A 23,729-nucleotide genomic window follows, 5' to 3' on the forward strand; every position below is an offset into this window, starting at 1 on the left:
ACCTTAAAGGCTTAACGCATGCACATAAAGGTTTCTTTGTCGACTAACGCAATGCAATAGCAGGAGTGCTCAAAGATTGCTTTGCAGCTCGGTCTGTGAAATCTGCTTCATTTCTGTCGGAAGTGAATCTTTCACCTAATGCTACACTTGTCGTACAAAGAAACGCAAAGACATCTTGTACAATGGTAGGATAAGACTCCTTGCTTAAATACTTGCTGGCGTTACGTTCATGCACAGCTAATACTGTGTCGACACACCACACCGTCTTCCCCATAATATAGCGGAAAACTGCAAACAACCTTCGAGCAGGTTACAAGCTGCCTATTTAGTTTTTTTAGCGTATCTTGCTGATTTCGCGTGATTCTGGTTACCTTCCCCCATTGTACGGTATCAAACCGGGCGCTCGTCTTATTGACTGCCCTGCCATTCTTCTACTCGCTTTCTCTCTCTTTGGTTACCTATAGTTCGCACAGTTTGGGTAGGTTTTCTGACGCTGAAAAGACAACAGGAGCGTTTGATGTTTGCGTGAATTATGGGATAATACAAGGAAGTAAAAGGAATGACAACGGTTCCTTGCATTTTCTTCGAAGGTTGACTGCATGATTTTTCTCCGCCTCACCATTTCTTGAGCAGGCTCTCAAGAACTAATAAACTACAACGTGCCTGGGATAGGCGGCTTCTGTTAGGCACCGACCTTGCATATCCTGAGGTTTGAGGCTGAAGTTGAAATCTAACCACAGATGTTGGTTATATGATCCGCGCGTCAACAAGCCATTACTGAAGTAGCAGTCGTCGCATTCGAGGCTACAATCAAAAGAAGTGTGGTAAATGTGTGCTCTGTAAACGGCCCGAAAAAGCCTTGTCCCACAACATGACAGAACGCCTCGATAACCCGGTGATTATTTTAATGTCTGACTTTCTCCCTGATCGGTGTCACTAAACGCCGTTTCATACTTAGAACGACAGAAAGCTGAGCTAGTTGGTAAGGATTCGTAATGCAAGAAAGAGGTGAGGCGTGCAGACAGGACACAAGAGTAGACAAGTGGACAACACGAACGACGGCGTTCGTGTTGTCCACTTGTCTGCTCTTATGTCCTGCCTGCGCGCCTCACCTCTTTTTTTGCATTATGTTTCATACTTGGCGTTTAACGCGAGGAAACTATCAGCGAAAAGTTTGGTAATCAAAACGCAACACTCGATCCTCACGGGTCGAGCGGTTTATACATTTCTTTTCAGGTCAAGGGGGCTTGGATTCAGCGCTATTCCGGAAGATAATTTTCATTTCATATTTTTGTGTCCAACCGGAAATTCCGTTGACGCGAACATTGTGTGGAGTCTTTCTGAGCGCCACGACAAATTTGTGAGAGACCAGGCGACTCCGCGAAACCGGTGCAGCTATCGGCCGCGCTGCAGGCCGCCAGCCACGTCTGCTCGCGCGAGCTTGCGGGTGAGCCTGCCTGATCCCCCCCCCCCCCCAAATGAATATAAAAATAAACTCTTAGAAATATTGTCTAAAACAAGATATAGCTGCATAGCACAGTGTGCTCGCTTTTAGGGATCAAAACATTGCGTCACATATGTTTCAGAAATAAAAAACGTAGCATCTTGGGGGGCGGGGGTAAGGTGCGAACGCGTCACCTGCAAGAAGCCTTGCTGGCCTCCACTGCATTGTACAGTATCGATGAATTCGCCATGGATGGATTGATGGATGGATGTATGTTATGAGCGCCCCCCTTTGGAACGGGGCGGTGGGTTGCACCACCAAGCTCTTGCTATTATACTGTCTAATGTCCTACCTATGTTAAAAAAGAAAAAAAAAGATAAAGCCCTACGAAATCCCACAACCAAATTCCTCATCCCCTATTGCGAACATTGCTTTTGTACTTCTGCGTTTTTAGTCGTTTCCCTACTTCCACCAATCTTCGAATCGCCTCTTACTAGTCTCTATTGCGGACATGTTTACTTTTCCACTGCTCCCGCTTAACCCAAGGGCTTCAAGGAGGCCAGTGGTGACTAAATCAACCACTGGGCAGGCGTCTTCACATTCTAGTAAAACATGCTCCATAGTTTCCCTAGCTTTACCGCAGCAAGCACATGCTTCTTCTTCCTTCTGATATCTCGCTTTATAGGTGCGTGTTCTAAGGGATCCCGATCTCGCTTCGAAAAGTAATGTGCTTCCCTTTGAGTTATCATAAATTGTTTCTTTCCTGATTTCGTTTTTTCCGCTTAAGTAGTTACTCATGGCAGGTTTACTTTCCATTGCCGCCACCAATGAGATTATTTCTGCCTCTCTGACTTTCCGCTTGACATTCTTTATTGCTGCATTGCCCACCCTACAGGCCGCATACTTGCTGGTAAGCTTCCTAGTCCTTTCTCTCCACTGTGAATCAATATTTTTCCTGTACAGATACCTCAACACTCTTCCAGCCAATTTACTTTTTTCCCTATTCCTCAGTCATTCTTCATAATCAATTTTACTGCGAGCTTCCCTCACTTCAAAACTAGTCCAGCCCATATCACCGTGCACAGCTTCATTTGTAGTCTTCCCGTGAGCGCCCAATGCGAGGCGTCCCAGTGACCTTTGGTTCCCATCGAGTCCTGATTGTACCCCTCATTTATTGCAAACAACCGCATTTCCAAAAGGAAATCCTAGAACCATTACACCATTCCACATACCCCGGAGCACCTCGTACCTATTGTATCCCCATAGCGCTCTGTGCTTCATTACGGCTGCATTTCTCTTCCCCTACGCTGTTACTGTTTTTTCATGTGTTTCCATATGTATATATATATATATATATATATATATATATATATATATATATATATATATATATATATATATATATATATATATATATATATATATATATATATATGTGTGTGTGTGTGTGTGTGTGTGTGTGTGTGTGTGTGTGTGTGTGTGTGTGTGTGTGTGTGTGTGTGTGTGTGTGTGTGTGTGTGTGTTGCCTTCAATTATCCATATAACAAAGTATTTATATTCAGTTACCCGAGGTATTTCCTGGCCCTGTATCGCCACTGTCTGTTCACTATTTTCATTGAATGCCATAACACCTGATTTTCTAACACTAAATTTCAAACCTAATTGTTGCCTTCCTGTCGACAGCCAGACGTTGCAAATCACTTTGCTTGTTAGCTAGCAACACAATATCGTCCGCATAAAATAAACCTGGAAGCTGCTGCTCTACTACTGTACCCGCCAGTTTGCATGAGAGATGAAAACTGATATTACTTCCTTCTAGCGCCCTTTCCATCCTCACCATGTACATCATAAACAGCAGTGGGGATAAAGGGCACCCCTGCCTCAGTTCTTGTTGATATGAACTTTCTCCTCGCTCCTCATCCCTTTCCATTCAACGCAAACGGTATTTTCTAGGTAAATCTCTCTTAAAATCTGTAGACAATCGTCACCTAAGCCTTCCCCTTCCAGAATATCCCAGAAGATGTTGCGGTCTACGTTGTCATAGGCTCCTGTAATGTCTAAAAAGGCCAAATATAACGGTCTGCGTTCTACTTTTGATATTTCAATTCACTGAGTAAGAAAAAATAAGTTATCATCTAAACGCCTACATATTCTGAAGCCACTCTGAAGTTCTCCTAAAATGACATTATTCTATGCCCATGCTTGGAGCTTTAATTTGATTGCCTGCATTGCTAGCCTGTATATTACCGATGTAATGGTCAACGGTTTATACGAGTGAATTCTATCTTTTTCCCCCTTACCTTAATAAATTAAATTCATTCTAATTTGTCGCTAACTGTCTGGTATTCATCTAACTTTTAAAGTTTTTCTGACTGCTTTCATCAGAGCTTCCTTACTTCTTGGTCCTAGTTCATTATTCAGCCTAACGGGAACCTCGTCTAGCCCTGTGGCTGTGCGCTTCGGAATTTTCTCTTCCGCTTTCTTCCAGTGGATATTTGTCAACACCAGCTCCTTTTCCACTTGGGTCCCTTTCATGATCTGTTTTTCTTCAAATACAATCTCGTCATTGCCTTTGAAAGATTCGGCTGTTGCTTTTCGGATGTAATATATTGCCACTTCTCCAACTGTCTGTTTTCATCTTCGTCTAGGATATGCTGTTGAATTGTTGTATACTTCCTCCCTAATAATTTTATGTGGTTCCAAAATATTCTAGGTGCGGCCTTCTTTTTCTCACGTATATCTGTCAGCCAACGTTCACTTTCACCTTTTAATTTGGCTTGCACCAGTATTTGAACCACAGACCTTTTCTCCCGGTATATTTCCCATTTACTGGCTTCTTCATCCTGCGGCAATTGCGCCTTCATTGCCTGCCTGTGCTCTTGGGATGCTTTCTGTCGTTCGGCGATCGCTTCTCGTATCTGCCTGTTCCACCAGCTTTTCGGTTTCTTTTTTCCTTTCCAACGAACATATTGTTTCACTTTCCGTATTTGTGTCGTTACTACACTTAGAAGCTCACTATATTCCCACTCTTTATTTGGCCATTTGCCAAGTTCTTTCTCGACTCTAGTGACTGTATTTGTTATTTGTTCAGCGTTTTGCTGGCCATTTTGCCCTCCTTGCTCTCTTTCCCAACTACATATCCTATTTTCAAAATGATGCGTTTATGGTCACTCCCTATGCTGCTATACCCTTCCTCATCAATGACCATTTCTCTCCACTTATCATTAATTCCTTCTGTCTTCAGACAGTAATCAATGGTTGATTGCCGGATTCCCACTTGTTACGTGATCTGCCCTTCACACTTAGGCCCTGTATTCACAATAACGAGGTTATGTTGCTCACAAAGGTCTACCATTGACTTTCCATTGTTGTCAGTATAACCATCTAAATCCTGTATGTGGGCATTCATGTCACCTAATAGGACAATTTAAGCACCATTCCCGACACCCTCTAACTCTTTAATCTTCTCTGTGCAATTATTTCTGGTCTACAGATACGTAACGCCCAGGCAAGCTTTTTCTTCCACTCATTGTACCTGATAACCAAAGATGCTCTGGACATTTTGAATTTACTCTTTTCCATTTGGCTCCCTGATGGATGAGCATTCCAACTCCCCCTCCCTGTCTTTCCGACTTCGTTCTGTTGCACCCTTCCCAAATATAATTTTCAATCACTGGCGGCTGTTCTGAGTCTCTAAGGTGCGTTTCCGTCAACCGCATACACTCCTATTTGTTCGCTATTTAACTGCTCCTCAGTCTCTGCCCACTTTTCCTTTCTTCTACCGCTCTGCATGTTTATGTAGCCTATTGGATTGCGAGCTCTCTCTTTCTTGCTTTCCTCCTTTTTCTGTTATCGACGGCGATGCTCTTCTGAGGTTTCTCTAGGGGACCTTCTTCATTACTAGCTACTCTGGCCTCCTGAACGTCCGTGGGCCCCCTAAGAAAGCAACAGCGTGACCACCAAGTCGCCAGCCCACTTCTCGTGCCAGCCTTTCATTGAAGTGGATCCCGTCTCGTTTAAAACCTCTACACCTTCTCACTTCCCTGTTTACTGCGACAACCTCGAAGGCTTTCTCTCGGCTCATTTTCCATATCGCCTCATTAGCAGCCACTGCGGCTCTTTGTACGTGACTGTCACGCACAGGCACCTCCGGCACCGTGCACACCACGATCCCCACGGCTGTGGGGATAGCTCGCGCAAGTCGTCCACTCCCTTCCCCAAGCGCTGGGCTAGTCCTGTCCCTTTCCTGTTTAGGACGTCATTTAGCTCACCTGCTACTATGACAAAGTTGCGCAGATGGGCATTTTCCGCGAGCTTTTCTTTTGCTCGCTCCATGACAGAACCCAGTGTCCGCCCTGGAAATGTCCCTACCGCCACTCTTTTATTGCCTTTCACCCTCTCCACAATTGCTTCTGAGCACCCAGCCGGGTTTGAGTCGCCGGCGATAATCACCCTTTCACTCTCTCCTACCTCTCCCAGCTGCCCTTTGTCCCTTTCCGCTTGATTCGGACTCGACAAAAGGGGAATTGTCCCCTGTGCCCCTGCTTTTTCCGCGTGGCGGCCTCAAGGTAGGTGCCGCTCTTTCCAGCTAACCCTTCACCATGTTGCACGCATTGCAAGTACTTTGCTAGCACTCCCTCCCCTGTCACGTCGGGGGACTGCGTTTCTTTGTCACGCACATTCTCGTTCACAATGGCGGCCCTGTTCAGCTTTTCCTCGGTTACTTCGTCTTTTTTTCACGACCTTCCGTGCATCACGCTCCCGGTTTAGCTCATTTTAAGCTGTTCCACCTGCTTGACAAGCTCTTCCTGGAAGGCCTCCATTTTCTGCAGCCTACTAACGACATCACAGTGTGTGCCGGTTCACTCGATTCCTTCTCCATTGTCATCCGTCCCCTCATCTGCCTCATCTGCTTCATCCGTCCCCTCATCTCACGTTTCACACGCGTTTGCGGCTGTCTGCTGTGTGCCCACGCCCGGGCCCTACCTCGAACACTGCGTACTGCGAGCACAAACAAGTGCCAGTCATCGGACGCAACGACTCTATCACACGGATCAGCTAACTAAAGAGAAAGGTACACCTCGACTCACCAACAGAACGCCCATTTGTTTTTGTCCCAAAACACTGACCAGGACGCTTTATAGTTTTTACACTCGTTCGATCAGTGCACAATATGCGCATATATCTAGCTCCCGAACGCCCGACAGACGTTACGCCAATAGAGAGATTTAGAAGAGCGTTTACGGTCCGCTCCGCTTAGACCGGCCCATCACAACAATTGGCACGCAGCCGGTCATCAAAACGCTACCGGGAACACTGACGCGCGTGCGCACAGCACACATAGTGGCAGCGGAACGTGGGACGCTGACCACGTTCCGCTAGGAACCTGATTTAGCAGTGCGTCAGGGGTCGTGTAGTTGCTTTCGTAATCGTTTTAACGCGACAGCGTTAAGGAGCTTGTGTCGAAGAAAAGCCGGTGTCGTCGGCGTCGGCGTCCGCGGCGTTGGCCATGAGCGATAAATCCCGGCAGGCACTTTATGAATAAAAGCTGGGTGGGAATCGAACCAGGGTCTCCGGAGTGTGAGACGGAGACGTTACCACGCAGCCACGAGTTCGATGCTTCAAAGCGGTGCAAAAGCGCCTCTAGTGAATGCGGTGTTGCCTTAGAAACGAGCCGTAGAAAGTTATAGTGCGGTGTATATCGGTAATTATGAACATGTAACTTACAGAAGTCGCAGTTACACGAGTAGCGAAGTGCGTTTCCGCTACATTTCTTCAGCGCTTTCCGCACACGCAGAGCCATCTTGCGGCAAACACAGAAGAACCCCTCCTCTCAATGTACGGCGCTGCCCCGACAGGTGGCGCGCCACGCACGCATTGGGGTTGTGCGGGGACAGGTGCGAGGCGCGTCGCATCCCGGACTCCTCGCCCCTGACGACGTTTCTTCTTGCTCCCTCACGGGTTGCAGAATCAAGCGTCCTTCCATTCTTTAGATCACTATCTGTCGATTTCTCTGCGCGTGCCGACCACGACATTTGGCTGGCGTGCATCGTTTCCCCGGGGCTCCGAGACACCGAGTTCTTCGGTTCGTTCCGCTTGCGCAGGCGCACGTTTCGTTGCCGCGCCGAACCAATGGAGGCATTGGCCGAACGCTCCGTTGCTTGACGCTCACCGCGTCCGATGCGGGGCGCCTCGTAAGTGATCGCTGCGCCGTAGCCCCTTGGCGGGTCGACGGGAACGCTGTCGCGTTCCACTCTTGAAGGTCGGCCGCTAGGGGGCCCGAGTGAGCGGACGCGTTTATTATCGGCTCCGCCAATTTCTGGTTCCTGTGCCCAGCTAAGTCCTTTCTAGGACCCACCAAGGCCCTCAACGGATCCTGGAAGGTTCACGGACCCCAAACGCTACCATCTTTTGGATGTGTCCAATGACCTCGGTGAGCTACCTGATGAAAATGTCTCTGGCAGCCACGCCGCTGCGCTAAGCCTCGCCTCGTCGAGGCGAGCCTCGCCGGTGCGCCGCGTTCCTCACTCCCCAACAGCCATGGAGGAGCCCGTGGATGGAGAGACCTCGAACCCGTCGGACTGCCACCCTGGTGAGTGGAAAACTGTGCTCCATGCATACCGTAATCGGACCACGGATTCGAATTCGCCCCCAAAACACCCGGTATCGGCCACCGTTCAACCTAAACCAAGCGCCAGCAACGCCGGCGCGCCACCGGACGCTGCATCTGGGAACAAACGAAGCGCGTTCAAGGAGACGCCACAGCTCCTACGCATGACGCGCGTCGTCGTCCATAGAAGCAAGCAACTCGCCGCACTGCCGGCGGGTACCATCAGAGTAGTCTTTCGCCCGCGAGGCGGCCTCTCCCTGGAGAAGATCCCGGCTCCCAGTATCCTGCAGGCACTTCACTCGACCCTCAGCTGCTCCGTGATAGGCGAGTTGCACATAAGGATCCATCCAACTAACAACACCTTTACAGTGGCGACGGTAGCGGAGGCAACAGCTCTCGCTTTGGTCAAAATCCAGCAAATTACCTTAGATGGACTACAATACCCGGTAGCCGCGTACATCGCGGCCCCTCCAGCGGCAGTCAAGGGCGTCATTTCCCGGGCCTACTGGAACGAGACACCAGAACAAATCCTAACTGACTTACAATACAGAAACCCGGACGCTAACATTATAGCGGCCCGACGCATGGGTAAAACAACGTCCATCTTAATAACTTTTGCCTCAGGTCCCGTGCCTCACACAATTAAATATATGTGTGTGGTACACCGCTGCACCAAATACCAGGGAAGCCCCGATGCCTGCACAAACTGCAGGAAGCCTGGACACAGGTACGACGTGTGCCCTCTCCCGAAGGCTGGACTGTGCCCGCGGTGTGGCGAGAAGCACACCCCTCAAGAGACCCCATGCACGCCAAGCTGCATTCTTTGTGGTGGTTCCCACCTTACCGGTACCGGCTCGTGCAAAGCCAGGACCCCTCCACCTCGTAGACAGACCGCGTCGAAACCCAAGCAACCAGTGCCCACGCCAAAGGACTTTCCACCGCTAGTGTCTCATCAAGATCGCCAGCGAGCCTGGACCAAGCCCACCAGTACACCCCAAACCTCACAGCGGGAGGAAGAGATAGCTCTCCTGCGGGAAGAGGTAAGGCATCTTAGGGCAGCCATTAATTCCATCCCTCCTACCGTTTCTCCACCCACTCCTTCACCAACACCCCAAACCTCTTCACCTACACCCCAACCCTCCACACTCCCTCCACAAAAGAAACGCAGATCAGAAGACATTCCAGACATGGATTCTAAATTACAAAAATTTGCCCAACAGCTCGAAGCCAGTATTCTGGCTCAGACTCAAAATTACATTGAAGCCGCCATCACTAAGCTTACAGAAACTATTATCAGTCAGGTAACCTCTACTATTCTACAACAAATTCCACAAATAATTGCTGGAATGCCTTCACATATCCCAGCTAGCAACCCCACAGCTGCTCCCATCCTCCGCCCCCCCACCCTTCAGCATGGCCCAGTTGACGGGCAATAATCTCCAATTAAGCATCCTACAATGGAACTGCAGGGGGTTTCGTCGCAAACGAGACCCCCTGCAGCAGCTCCTCTCTGCTTCCTCCACACCCCCTGATATAGTAGCACTTCAGGATGCTGGCACAAATTTATCGCTGCCAGGATACGCTCTGGTACCCTCCGACACCACTCCAAACCCCAGGGTTACGACGTATCTCCAACATTTCGTACCATACACTTGTCATGTACTAACCTCGCCGGTAGCTCACACATTCATAGAATTAATCCCCTCCACTCACAGATCTCAACCCCTCTTCATCCTCAACTGTTACCTCCTCCCGAGGCAACCGGTCTCAGATTTAATCTCTCTAATTAAAGCCGCCTCCAACGCTGCAAAAAAGGACCCCCTCATTATATTAGGGGATTTCAACTGCGCACATGTAGACTGGGGGTACACACGCACTAACAAGAGAGGAGCGGAATTGCACAACACCCTTCAGATGCACGGCCTGTCCATATATAATGATCTGAGCACACCTACAAGAATCGGCAATAGTGTCACTGCCGACACAAGCCCAGATCTTACTTTTGGTCGCAACCTTCCCACACCAGTGTGGACAAACTCAAATGAGGCCCTGGGCAGTGATCATTATATCATAACTATACAGCTTGATTTCGCCATAAAAGCTAAAGCCTACCGTGTCAGGATTACCAGCTGGGATAATCTTCGGAAGCACAGAGAGGCCAAAACATTAGAATCCCCCTTTAACCTCCACACATGGATGACAGAGCTGAAACAGGATGTCCAGGCATTCACGCAAACATTAGATGCCACCCCCGAGACTCCCGTTGCAGACAGTCGCTTAGCGCACCTACTACAAGCTCAAAGCAGTATCCTCACACGCTGGAAAACCCAGAAGCAAAATCGGAAACTTAAGCTAAAATTAGCGCAACTACAGAAACAAATAGAAGAACACAGTGCCGCACTCAGTAAATCTAACTGGCACCAATTATGTGACGGATTACGAGGTAATCTCTCCTCCACCAGGGCCTGGCATCTTTTGCGACATATGATAGACCCCACTCAAACTAAAAAGCAAACTCGGCTCACACTAAAAAGACTTACCCATAAACATCGCCAAAATCATCAAGCACTGTTACGCCAACTCCAATCAACTTATACCACTGTGGGCCAAGCTGTATCATATCCCGACTATGTAGGCCCCGATCAACCCTCCCTCGACGCCCCCATTATGGAGGTTGAAGTCAGAGCAGCCCTTATCAAGCTCCGAAACTCAACCCCTGGGGAGGACCAAATCACAAATGTCATGCCCAGAAATTTAGATGACCGTTCAATTTCCCTTCTCACCGACTACTTCAATGAGTGCTGGGAAATGGGGGTGCTACCTGCTGAATGGAAGCACGGGAAAATAATATTCATTCCTAAACCAAACAAGCCCATTAACGCCCAAAACCTCCGTCCCATTTCGCTGACTTCGTGCTTGGGCAAACTGTTTGAGCATGTCATCCTCACCCGTCTCACGCAACACATGGAATCCCATGGACTATATCCCCATACTATGGTAGGATTTCGATCCCACCTCTCGGCACAGGACGCCCTACTGCAGATTTCACACGCTATCCTCAATGACATGTTACATCACACCAGAGCAATCCTGGCAGTCGACCTCACCAAAGCATTCGACAAAGTTACACACAGCGCCATCCTGCAGGGCATCCAAGAGCTGCAGTTGGGGCCTAAGACCTACAACTATATACGGGCCTTCTTAAACGGTCGCACAGCCTCACTGCATATAGATGATATACAGACCCCCCACTTCACGCTTGGTAACATTGGTACCCCGCAAGGGGCGGTGTTATCTCCCTTCCTCTTCAACCTCACCCTCATCCCCCTGGCCAAGGCTCTCAGCCGCATCCCGCACTTAGGACACACACTTTACGCGGATGATATAACGGTCTGGACCACATACGGCTCGGATGGCGACATAGAATCGACCCTTCAGGAAGCCGCTACAACTATCGCTACTCACGCGGCAAACATTGGGCTTGAATGCTCCCCCACAAAGTCAGCACTCCTCATAATCCGCCCGCGGCGCGTCCCTACCTCCCCCATCACTATCTACCTGCATGACACTCCCATACCGCAAACACCTACCCTCCGCATTCTTGGCCTGCATTTACAGGACACGGGGAAAAACAACCTTACCCTGAAAGCACTAAAACAGTCCACTTACTCAGTCATCCATCTTCTTAGAAGGGTTTCACATTCACGAGCCGGTCTAGACGAAGCAGATAATCTGAAGGTGCTGCATGCCTTTGTGCTTAGCCGCATTCTTTACGCCACTCCTTACCTGAACCTCTCCTGTTCGGATAAAGACAAGATCAATGCTCTTATCCGCATGGCTACCAAAGCAGCGCTAAACTTACCAAAGAGCACTAGCACGGACAGACTCTTAAAATTAGGAATGCACAACACTATACAAGAACTTATAGATGCACATCGCTACACACAGTACCTTCGTCTGGCTGGCACGGAAACTGGACGATATATACTGGATTCTCTGGGAATTCGCATACCGGCACACACGACAGACTTCATCTCTCTCCCTCGAGCCATACACTCCGCGCTTATCCTGAAACCCCTTCCTAAGAATGTCCACCCTGAATACCATCAATCCCGCCGAGTCGCGCGGGCCAAAGCTCTCCATAAAGAATATGGCACTTTAGAGGATGTGCGCTGGGTGGACGCCGCGTGTGGTACAGACCGTTCAGTAGCTGTGGCTTATCATCCAGAAGCCCCCCCATTTACCCATTTGATAGACCCACCTTGTACCCCGGAAGAAGCAGAAGAAGCAGCTATAGCAATAGCCATTGCCCAAACCAATGCGGCTTATATACTAAGCGATTCCAAAACAGCCATTCTTAACTTCGCCCGCGGACGCGTCCATCCCCCCGCGTGGCAGATATTGAGAATGTGCACCCTAAATCCCGATAGGTGTATTGAGCTCGTGTGGGTTCCGGCTCACTCTGGCAATCCCGGAAATGAGGCCGCCGATAACATAGCCCGAGGACTTATTTGCCGGGCAAATGGCGACCCCAGCCGGGATTTCTCGAGGGAGCGGGCACACACTTTCTCAGAACTAACTCAACAAGCACGCCTTGCCTGTCGACTCTATCCCCCTCCCCACCCCCGCCTATCCCACTCCCAACAAATCCTCTGGAGGCGACTCCAGACGCGAACTCTTCCTACCCCTCAGCTTCTATCCCACTTCCGCCATGTTTCCCCAGGGTGCACTCTCTGCGGAGAATCGCACGCCACCCTTGACCACATCCTCTTCGGCTGCCCTGCCGATCCTCCCCCGCAGGGACAGCCCGCCATCGGTACATGGGAGGAATGGGAGGCCCTCCTTGCGTCGCAGGACCCGGACGCGCAACTTCGCTGTGTGAACCGGGGTGCCAGTGCCATGGCCCTACGTGGCCTGGACACATGCGCGTAATGTGAGGGCTGTGCGGTGGCCCTGAGACCTTGTACGGTCCAAACTCACTTGCTTAATAAAGTTTTCCATCCATCCATCCACTCTTGAAGGCGAAGCTTAAGCGTCCTCCAATATTTACCGCCAAGCTGAGAGCACGTCAGCGGCGTCTCTGGGAGACGCACTTGTTCGATAAGCGAAATCAATGCATTCTATGGAGCCACCAGCGCGCGTGAAACGTGCGCGGAGCGGAGAGCAAGCAAACGCTCTGCTAAAGCTGTCTAATATGTATTGGGGGCGCTTGTACTGCCCAATGTGTGGCAGTGCGGAGTTGCTTGCATGACGAACGAAAGGAATCGCACTTGTAGCAGTGAAGTAGCACCGCGAACAATTGCTGGTATATTTCGAAGAGGCCCGCTACACACAAACACTTCCCTTCGTTAACTTCCTTCTCGATTGAAAGGCTCTTTGGTGAAAAAGGAATCTGACGTGGCTCGCTATAGGCGTGCAGGTCGGACGCTTGCATGCACAACGCAACTGTTTCCGTGTTCGCTGAAATGCTTCAAAATAATATGGTCGGCAGCAAGAACCATTTCGGCTTCGACGAAGCACATTGATTCGACGCCACAAACGACCGAGAAACTTGAGTACAGCACCAAGCGACAGAGCCGCCGTGACCCTAAGTAATGTGTAGCCGTATTTATTTATTTGCTCTTCAGCACAAGTGGCGGATTCTGGAGTTACCAAAAGTTTGTCAGTCAAGTGCTGTTACTTTTTCAGGTTGCTGTAAGAAATGCCATGAAATAGGAAAGAAAAGAGGGACCTAATGGTTAGAGCATCGGGCTGTTGTGTTTGGAGTTTGATTCCATTCTCGGGCAATGTGAGACGCTAACTTAGCCATCCTTACAAAAAAATGCTTCGCATTAAACGAAGAAAAAGAGAATGTGGCATAATGTTTAGAGCTTCTGGCTGTTGGGCAGGGAAACCGAGGTTCGATCTTACGCCGCCCACTTGAAAACTTCTTTAAGAGGCCCGAAATGATGCAAGACAGGAACATGCCGCAAACTGCCTGGAATGAACAAAGGAATGCTTCGCACTAGATATTGAACTGTTTCTCGCAGAGTGCGCAGTAACATGGGTCACGGTAAGTCATCGCAGATGATAATGACGATGACAGCGGCGATGGCCCAAATACGGAACAAATGTATTTGAAATCATGAACACCACACTGACACATCTTTGCTTACGTTGTCGCGTGAAATAAACGTAAAAATGTAACGTTTACTAAAAAATCATCTGCAAGAGCCTTGTGTTGTCGTATGAATTTCTTGCATCTGCGTTTGCCCTGCGCTGCTCAATAAAAAGCTTATGTACCAACAAGAGCAAATTTCTACCAAATCCAGTTTCAGTTTTAATTTATTGGCCATTCAACAACAGTGATTATGTAGAGGTGTGCTGACGAGGCTAGCAAAGTCAACGAGTGCAACGGGACCCTCAGTTAAAGAAAGGAACATAGAAAGGGAATAACAGTAATTGTACACAAGGGTTAATAGAGGAAAATTTAGAAAAAAATATACACGAAAACAAATAAATGAGCGAAATGCATTGTTAAGTGACAATAAACAAAGAAGTACATATATCAAAAATATTAATTACACAGCAGAATATATATTATCGGGCATGAAACTCGTCAGCCTTTTTTTCAGTTTTGAAAGAATACTTTACATATACCAATTTAAAATGGCTTATTTTTGCTCGTCACTATCCCTCTAATAGCTACAGGTCGTCATCGCGAGTAGCCCTCATTGTGATTAAGTCGTGGGTATCAAACGCGAGACCTTTTGCTGAGCAGCGGTCAGCGTCACTCGCCTGTGTTTTAACACAACCCCTGCTGTCGATTTATTCACGCACGCCTCTCCTCGCGCGCTGGAAGAGAGATATCCCGACGTTATTGGCCCAGTTCCCGAATATCCTGTTGCCAAACCGAAACCCGCCTCAAAATATAATCTTGCACGACCAAGATGGCTCGCACGTCGCCGCAGATCACTGCGCAGATGTCATGAACACTTACTTTTCTTCAGTTTTTACTCGGGAGCCAGTGCTAAACGTACCCAGCTATCCCAGTCATAATTTCAGCCAGATGCCTCCAATTTCCGTTTCAGTAGAAGGCATAGCTAAACTCATTGATAACTTGAAGCCATCAAGCGCTCCCGGGCCGGATGACATAACTACCAAGATACTAAAAGGTGCAAGAGATATTTCATGCCAGATATTACAAATAATTTTTAGTCAATCACTTTCAAGTTCAGCAATTCCAAATGACTGGACATAAAGCAAGGTTGTCCCGGTTTTCAAGGCTGGTGACTGCTCTGATCCATCAAACTACCGACCAATTTCATTAACATGTATTGCTTGTAAAATGCTGGAACACATCATATACTCACAAGTCTGCTCTCACTTGGACAGGAACTCCTTCCTTTTTACCAAACAACATGAATTCTGCTCTGGATTTTCGTGCGATACCCAGCTTTTCGAGTTTACTACCGACCTTCACCTGAACTTAGATTCATCTTTTCAAACTGATATCAACTACCTGGATTTCTCTAAGGCCTTTGACCGGGTTCCACATCAACGTCTTATGGCTAAACTCTCCTCTCTCTCTCTAGATCCCTTAATATTGTCATGGATTTCTTGTTTCCTCTCAGACCGCACCCAGTTTACTGTTATCGGCAACCACCGCTCCAAAACCTCCAAAGTCATTTCAGGCGTACCCCAAGGCTCTGTCCTTGGACCACTCTTATTTTTAGTCTTTATCAACGACCTTCCTGCGAATATCTCCTCCACAATTCACCTTTTCGCTGACGATTGCGTTCTTTATCGTCGCATAACTACCACCTCTGACCAGAGACTCCTCCAGAAAGACCTTGATATAATAGAAACTTGGTGCACCACCTGGCTCATGAATCTAAACATATCCAAATGCAAGAGCATGCAAGTATCTCGAAAGCTTACCACCTTTAACTTTTCATACTCGTTAAACTCCACTGCCATATCACGTGTTGAATCGTACCGATACTTAGGTGTTGTTATCACCGACAAGCTCAACTGGTCTGAACACATCACGAAATCAGTGGCAGAGACATCCAAAACACTTGGTTTCATTAAGCGTGCCCTTTCTTTATCCCCCAGTTATACCAGAAAACTCGCCTATGAGGCGTACGTTAGGCCGAAACTTGAATATGCCAGCGCAATATGGAGTCCACACCAGCAATATCTAATTGAATCACTTGAAAGCATTCAGAATAGGGCGGCTCGCTTCATCGTTTCCGAATATAATAGACGGGTTAGCATTAGTGCCATTAAATCATCCATTCATCTTGAATCGTCAGCTCATCGAAGGAAGATTTCACGGCTATGCCTGTTTCAAGATCTATACTATAATCGCCCTGACCTGAAAACCTCCCTTTTAGTGCCACCTGTACGGACATCACATCGTCTTTTCAATTCTATGAGTGTACAACGCATAACTGGTTCGACAAACACATTTAGTAAGTCTTTCTTACCATTGGCGATTGAAGAATGGAACTCGATTCCAGAACCATTAGTCAATGAACGTGACAACTCAAAATTCAGGCAGCTAATATCGGCTCAATTTGCCAAATAATCTCGTAATCGGTATACATTTCCTGCTTTTCTCATATATCCAACGCGTATTTCACTTTGTGACTCTTCCGTAAGATGGGACATAACATATATGTCACATTTTCTGCTTTGACTTGTGTGTATATATATGTGTATTGAATTGTATTTTTGTATTGAATTGAATGTTGTATTGAACTGAATTTTATATTGAATTGTATTGTAACATTTTTATTCAATTGCAAACATATGCGGAGATAAACTGCATGGGTGTTATTTTCGTCTTTTTTTTTCCGTCTTTGCCTTCAACCACGGTTCCATAACAATGTAAAATGTTACTTTGCCTGTCTGATTTTTATTTCGCTTTATAATTATATGACCATGTGAATACTTCTCTTGTTAACCCCCCCCCCCCCCCTTACGTAATGCCCAATCCAGGGCCCTTAAGGGATAATAAATTATAAATAATGATAAATAATACGTGCGTCATTGTGCCTTTGTCTTAGTGAAGGGCATAGTTTCGAGACGCGGACGGTTGCCAAAACCCACGCTCTTTCGGTCGGCTCGAGGGCATTCACCAGCCGCCTCTTTGGCGTAAACAGCGTGGCGGGCAGAGCGTGGCGAGCAGCGAAAGGCCACTTCACGAGAGGAGATGCGACATTGAATATTGAAGTGCTCTCGGGTTCATTCCCAGCCGTGGCGGCCGTATTCTGATAGAGACGAAGCTCCATGCTGATTGCAGAATTGGCGCGGTGTTGCGAGATTTCGGAGCATAGTTAAATAGCCTTTACGTGCTCAGAATTATGCAGGAGACACACGGCACAATATGCCATACGATATGATTAGGCGTATCCACATCCAGCGAGCTCCCGAATGCTCTGTCACGTTGCAACAGGTCCCAAGAGCCAGACCAGCCAGCCTTCCGACGCGCCGCCTGATGCCATGGGTATCCCGCGTTAGAGGACGCTAAACTAGTTTATACTGATGAAGTATTCTTTCGAAACTACATTTTTGTTTATTTTGTGGTGAGATGTTGGTTACTACAACTCATTTTACAACTTTGACGCGTATCCTAATATATGACGTGGCCACTAATGAAGTAAATAGGCCGTCAAGAAATAGAATTTGTTTGTTGGGTGCGTCATTGAGAGTTTAGTAACCGTAAACTGCGTCTGCTTGAACAAATAATGCTGCTTGCGTAGTTTCTGTGGTTCTTAAACAACGTTACTTGAAAGGTTAACTTCGAGTGCAATTCTTATCGACACCGAGGAAAGCAACAAGACCAAACGAACTCGCCAAGTGAAATCACTGTTCTGTCCGTCCGAAGAAGAGGGTGTCTCTGCGGTTCCACGATGCAGCTCGGCCATACACATCTAGGCGTCCACCGGTTTTAGGCAGTCGCCAGGACAATCAAATTCTCTCAATTTAAAAGTGCCTCGCAATATTCTGCGTAGCAAACGAGTGGGCGTCTTGCATTCGTTCCATCTACTTCTTGTTACCTGTTCCATGTTCGGCGCAGTTAATAGGTCTCACAGGTGAAGTGACCAATCAGACCTCAATATTGATCGTGATGCTCTCAAGCTGTACGACACCTATGTACAAAGGGTGTTCGGAGCCGATCATCTAGCGGCTGAGGCTCCTATTTCTGGGCGCAAAACCCAGAAGTAGAAAAAAAAAGAAAAAAGAAAGTAACACTAAACAGCCAAGAAAGCAAGAAAATGCCTGATAGAGAAGTCATACTAACTCAATCTAAACTATAGAGTGGATAGTAAACAATGGAAAATAAATGACCGCTGCGTTGAAGAATTCTCAGCCGCTGTGCCACTGAGGCACAGCGGCTATTACTGTGCGTACTCAGTGCGAGGTCGCGGGTCCTTGTGAGCCACATTCCGAAGTAGGCGGAATGCAAGAACTCTGTCGTATCCAGGTGCATGATCTTCGGGTGATAGGAATTTATCCGTAGCGCACAACTCCCTCATAACCCGTGTGTTCCTTCAGGACGTCAAATCACAGGAATCAATGAACCACATCGTGTATTTAGATTTAGGCGCACATTAAAGAGCCCCGGCTGATGAAAAACTGTTCACGAGAATCCACCTACGGTGTCCCTCATAGCATGAGTGTTGATTTGGGACATTAAACGCCACAATTTAAATATACCGAAAAGCTGTTAGCAAAAGTTACCCTCCTGCTTTCACATTTTTTTGAAAAAAAAGAATATGACACACACAAAGACCAGATTGTGAAGAAATGTGGATGATGTTAGGGGTGACATACAAGAAGTTTTTTAATTTTTTCGGTTAATCAGGGGGCAGATGAAAACATTTAAACCAATGTATTGCGTCCAGTTCAGAGGCGTTGTATGAAATGGTTACAAAGTGTTCTGGCTGTCCTGTGAGGAACAAAAGTAGCAGCGATTTCACATTTAGAAGAAATAGGGGCCATACCATAAGTGACGTGTACAAGGAGTGTGAAATCTTTAGGTTAAGTATAATTATTACTGAATACTAGTTTCCTTGGATCTTTCATGCGTTATACGAGCCGCCTATAGGTAGTTCTGCCGATCTTCTCGGTGAACGCTAAGGGAAGGAGGTTGTATCTTGTTGGCGTTGGAAGTGTGTTCTAAATGACGCACAAAAAATGTTTAATCTGCGTAGGAAGAATCACAGCATTTGTAGAAAATTAGAAAGCCGCTTGTCGTACGGCGGTAATCCGCAATGTTTCCAAGGCTCGTAAATGAACTGTACACGGGACCAAGACCGTATTCGGTAAAAATGGGGTGGTGTGTGGGGGGGGGGGGGGTGCATGTAAAGTACAATATGAGGCGAAGTTTGAACTTTCATAGCCTAGTTAGAATCTTTTTAAATAATTACTGAACCCTAGATTTTGCTCCCTATTTCAAGCGTTATATGTACGAGCTTTGCATTATTTCCCCGGCATCCCCGGTTGACCAAAAAAACGCCTGTTGCTATTGCTTCAAAAAGAAAAAAAAGAAAGATGGGGGGCGGGGGCGGCATGTAATGGGTGGTGTGTGTAATGGGTGATGTGTAAAAGGGCCAGGTGATGGGTGATGTGTAGGAAAAGTTCAAAATGTGTGGGTTTTGCAATAAGTTGCGTGTGTGAGTACACCGGGGTGCTTCGAGTGTGTTTTGGGAGCAGTGCAAAATTTAGCCCGTTGTCCTGACCAAATTATACAAATGTCACCGAGGTTATATTTAGCGGAAATGGGGGGAACGCTATGGCAAATCTGTATGCATAGTTAAACGTGTTTGCATGAAATATAGCTTTCGTAAAAAATATTTATGAAGTGCTCGAAAGTGTTATAATATGGCCATGTTATACGCCATGTTTCCTAGTGTCCCGAAAAACCTGTGCGTTACACCCATCTAACATTTAGGTTAAACAGAGGGAATCTTAGGTGGAATGTGTGGTGAAACTATAATGTTAATGGCGTAATTAGGAGCGTTGTAAATATTTACTGAACCCTCGTTTTCTCTCTGTTTTCATGCGTTATATGAGGTTCGTAGCATAAGTTTTCCAGGTATCCTTGGTGGACTAAACGAGACAGCTTGCTTTTTTCTGAGAATGAGCAAGGTTGTATCATATAGGCATACTTCAGGAGATAGATAGATAGATAGATAGATAGATAGACAGACAGACAGACAGACAGACAGACAGACAGACAGACAGACAGACAGACAGACAGATAGATAGATAGATAGATAGATAGATAGATAGATAGATAGATAGATAGATAGATAGATAGATAGATAGGGAGAGAGAGAGAGAGAGAGAGAGAGAGAGAGAGAGAGAGAGAGAGAGAGATGGGAGAGATAGACAGAGAGGGGTATAGAGACGTGCATGGAGAGAACGTGACCTAATTGTGGCCTTAGAATAAAAACGTATTCAAGCGCTCCGGAGTTTTCCAAGTGCGTTGTATGTACTAACGCCTCAGAATTTACGCTGATGTCCTAGATGAACTGTAGATGCCACCCTACAGGATAAAATTTAGTGAAAAATGTGGTAAAATTGTGACTAATGCGTTAGCAAGGTAAAATGTGTGCAGATGAGTTGCTACTACTGGAAAAAAAATTACTTAACACGTGTTTGTAAGCATTACATGCGGGCAAGGTTTCAAGAGGGCGAGTCATATATGCGGGCAACGTTTTACTGTATCTGATTTAATTACAGGTAACTTCATTAATATTTTAACTGCAGGAAAGAAATGAATTTGCTTGAAATTCTGTGTGGTTGTGCATGGTTAAACACGTTTGCTGTCTTTTAAATAAATAATTTGAAGTATAAGGAAAATTAAGCGAAATGAGCAGTGAATGGAATGGAGTTTAACAACGAAGCTAAGGACCGCCCAATAAGCGATGTAACGTTAGGCCTATAAGAAACAGAAGGACAGCGGTGTGGATCACCGAACAAACTGAGCTAGCTGATATTCTGGCGAAGAGATGGAGCCTCGGCAGGACACGTCACGCGTAGGGCAGGTAACCGGCGGTCTAAAATACAGGGTGTGTGCCAAGGGCAGGGTAAGCGCATCCGCGGTCGACTGACAATTAGGCGTTGAGACGAGATCGGGCAACTTGCAGGCATATAGGATGGCGTGTAGGCAGGTGTAAGCCGGGCGGTAAACGTACATGGGAGAGACCTTGGTTCTGCAGTGGACGTAAAATAGGCCGCTGCTGCTGAGGACGAACCGGCATTATTCGCGAATCGGATTGCCCATAGTGGAGAGCGGTGCAGCGGATCAGAGATTCAGGACGCGCGCAGCTGCTGCGTTCGCTATCGCCAATGCAAGAGGGGGGCGCGCCGGGCACAGCCGCACGGCACCGCACATGCGTCGACTGCTGCGCACGACGGAAATCCACTCGCCGCAATCGCGACGCGCGTCACAAGCCCGTTTAAGCCGACAGCGAGGGCCGCGGCGTGTTGCGAAGGCCGAGCAAGGGAGGGAACAGCTTCCGCCACGCAGCCATGCATAGCTTCGTCAGCGCATCCGTTCGAGAAGCGCTTAATGGTCGTGACCCGATCACAAGGAGGGCAGAGCCCGCACCGTCCTTAATGGAGCGGCGACATTGGACTGGTGCGAACATCGGCGACCTCGCTCCAGCGTGCTGCCCCGTATTATAGCGCGGCGTTCTATCACCGCGCTCCGTAGCTTCGCCTTGTTGTTTGTTAATCTGACTCGTAATAAGGTACGACGTAGAGTGGCATACTGAGGCGTTTGAAAGTCGCGTTCGTTGGCTTTGAAGTTTTGACCAGTCGGGCAATCTTTCTACTAATCGTTCCGCGTGTGGAACACCGCGGAGGCATATTTTTCGAAATGATGCTTCCTGTTTGCAGACAGTTATGTGTTCTGGCTGCGGCGTTGGCGGCAGCCGCTTTGATGACTCCTTGCCACTGCTGGCCCACGTTCGGAAGAAAACGGACTCGACTGCTGGACAGCTACGACTACGTTATTGGTAGGTGCCGTTTCCCCAATTCGAGCGCTTTGTGCCGGGGATTGTGCTACTCTTTTTGTTGTTTGATACAAGTTTCTCTTAAGAGAGCAATGGAACAAATCAGATCAACTTGTAGGGTCTAACTTCACGAATGTGCACGGTTTGCTATTAGTTAAGTAGTAGTATACTCAGGACTTACACCGCCTGAGTTTTTTTACAACGTACACCCAAACCACGGTACATGAACGCTGTTGTATTCCTCTGCCTGGCCCTCGAACCGGCGACCTCGGCAGCAGAATGCCGCAGTCACCACGGCGGGTGTAAGAGATGACTCAGCAGTTGTGCACGGCCATTATTCAAAAGACTAGCGCCAAATAGCAGGGACAGAGAAGACGACAGGACGAGCGCGATGTCTGTGTCCCTGCTATTTGGCGCTAGTCTTTTCAATAATGATGACACACCAACTAGCCCAACTTTCTGCCTTGATCGAGTTGTGCACGGGCTTACCAGTTTGCTGAACTTATCAGTTTGCGCAAGTGAACATATAGCAATCGCGTTATTTAAATCACATCGTTTGTACTTTAAAGGACGGCGGGTTGAGGCTTCTTGGAGTTAGCGACCACACACGCCGTGGTGCTTAGTGGCTACGGTGTTGCGCTGCGAAGCTTGAGGTCGCGGGTTCGATCCCGGCCGCGACGGCCCCGTTTCGGTGGGACAGAAATGCGACGAAACGCTCATTTACTTTGGGATAACTTCTTACCAGCATCGCCTGGTGAGCAGGGCCAAGCTATCAGCTCAGGCCCACGGCATCCTGGACTAGGGACGCCGCCCACCTCGGACGATTTTACCGTCGGCTCATTTCAACTAATAAAGTTTATTCCTCCTCCTCCTTCATTGGGCGAGTTGGTGTTTACTTAACTTCATTCTTTCTAGCGCAACCCCCCCCCCCCCCCCCTCCTCAAAAAAAGAAAAGGAAGACAGTGAGAGTCGAAAGGAAAAGAAAGACGAGCGCTACGCTTACAACTGTTTATTCCGAAAACAGCTCATCCTACATATTGTCACGAGCCTTCAGAAGTACTCTTAGAGTTTAATAAACCTTACAGCAGCTGGCTCCTGGAAAACGCGTCCGTCGGGGTTGGCTCGCGAACAGGGTAGAGAAGCGCGGTTTTTGTACCCACTCTTGCCTTCGACCGGCTACTTACATGTGACATTGTCCCCTCTTCCGAACAAATGCATCGTCTCAATGCTGCCAAAATAGGCGAAAGCAATAAAAACCAAACAAACAAACGAAAAGAATAACACAATGCAGACAAAGCGAAAGTACAAAAAAGAAACGTCCCGCTGGCCCAGTCAATGAACACACAGGCACGCTCACGAAGAGAAATGAAAAGCAGAAATAAAGGTGAATGAGAGAAAGAAAATTATGAACACGCAGTGTACGGCTTCATGCGCACAACATGAACTATGTCCGAGCTCGGTTGTCTTTGTGTCCGGGTCCGTGTTTCCGATGCTGTGTCCGGGATCATCATCGTCGTCATCATCATCATCATCATCATCATCATCATCATCATCATCATCATCATCATCATCATAATCATCATCATAATCATCCCATTATATGTCCACTGCAGCACGAAGGTCTCTCCCCGCGACCTCCAAATACCCCTGTCTTGCGCCA

The 23,729-nt window shown here is 47.6% G+C and overlaps 2 protein-coding genes across 5 annotated transcripts in view; both read left to right on the forward strand.

The window, feature by feature from the left end:
- The window catches only part of LOC135913477 (4-pyridoxate dehydrogenase-like), a 158,867-nt gene that overhangs the window by 26,923 nt on the left and 108,215 nt on the right, over positions 1-23,729 (forward strand). For all 4 annotated transcript variants that reach the window (XM_065446033.2, XM_065446032.2, XM_070524537.1 and 1 more), the window contains exon 2: positions 21,954-22,072. In XM_065446033.2, the coding sequence (XP_065302105.2) occupies positions 21,954-22,072 (119 nt within the window). The remainder of the gene's footprint in view (positions 1-21,953; positions 22,073-23,729) is intronic.
- On the forward strand, positions 7,700-13,073 carry LOC135913478 (uncharacterized). Its single transcript, XM_065446036.1, has 2 exons — positions 7,700-9,094; positions 12,855-13,073. The coding sequence occupies exons 1-2, from the start codon at positions 7,985-7,987 to the stop codon at positions 12,984-12,986; spliced, it is 1,242 nt and encodes a 413-aa protein (XP_065302108.1). The 5' UTR covers positions 7,700-7,984; the 3' UTR covers positions 12,987-13,073.

Source organism: Dermacentor albipictus, chromosome 8 (genome assembly GCF_038994185.2).
Source record: "Dermacentor albipictus isolate Rhodes 1998 colony chromosome 8, USDA_Dalb.pri_finalv2, whole genome shotgun sequence".
Classification (NCBI taxonomy): Eukaryota; Metazoa; Arthropoda; class Arachnida; order Ixodida; family Ixodidae; genus Dermacentor; species Dermacentor albipictus.

Coding starts and splice junctions, on each gene's coding strand:
- LOC135913478 (XM_065446036.1), top strand. CDS start 7,985: ATGGAGGAGCCCGTGGATGGAGAGACCTCGAACCCGTCGGACTGCCAC. Junction 9,095..12,854: donor TAGCTCTCCTGCGGGAAGAG/GTAAGGCATCTT, acceptor CCTCCCCCGCAG/GGACAGCCCGCCATCGGTAC.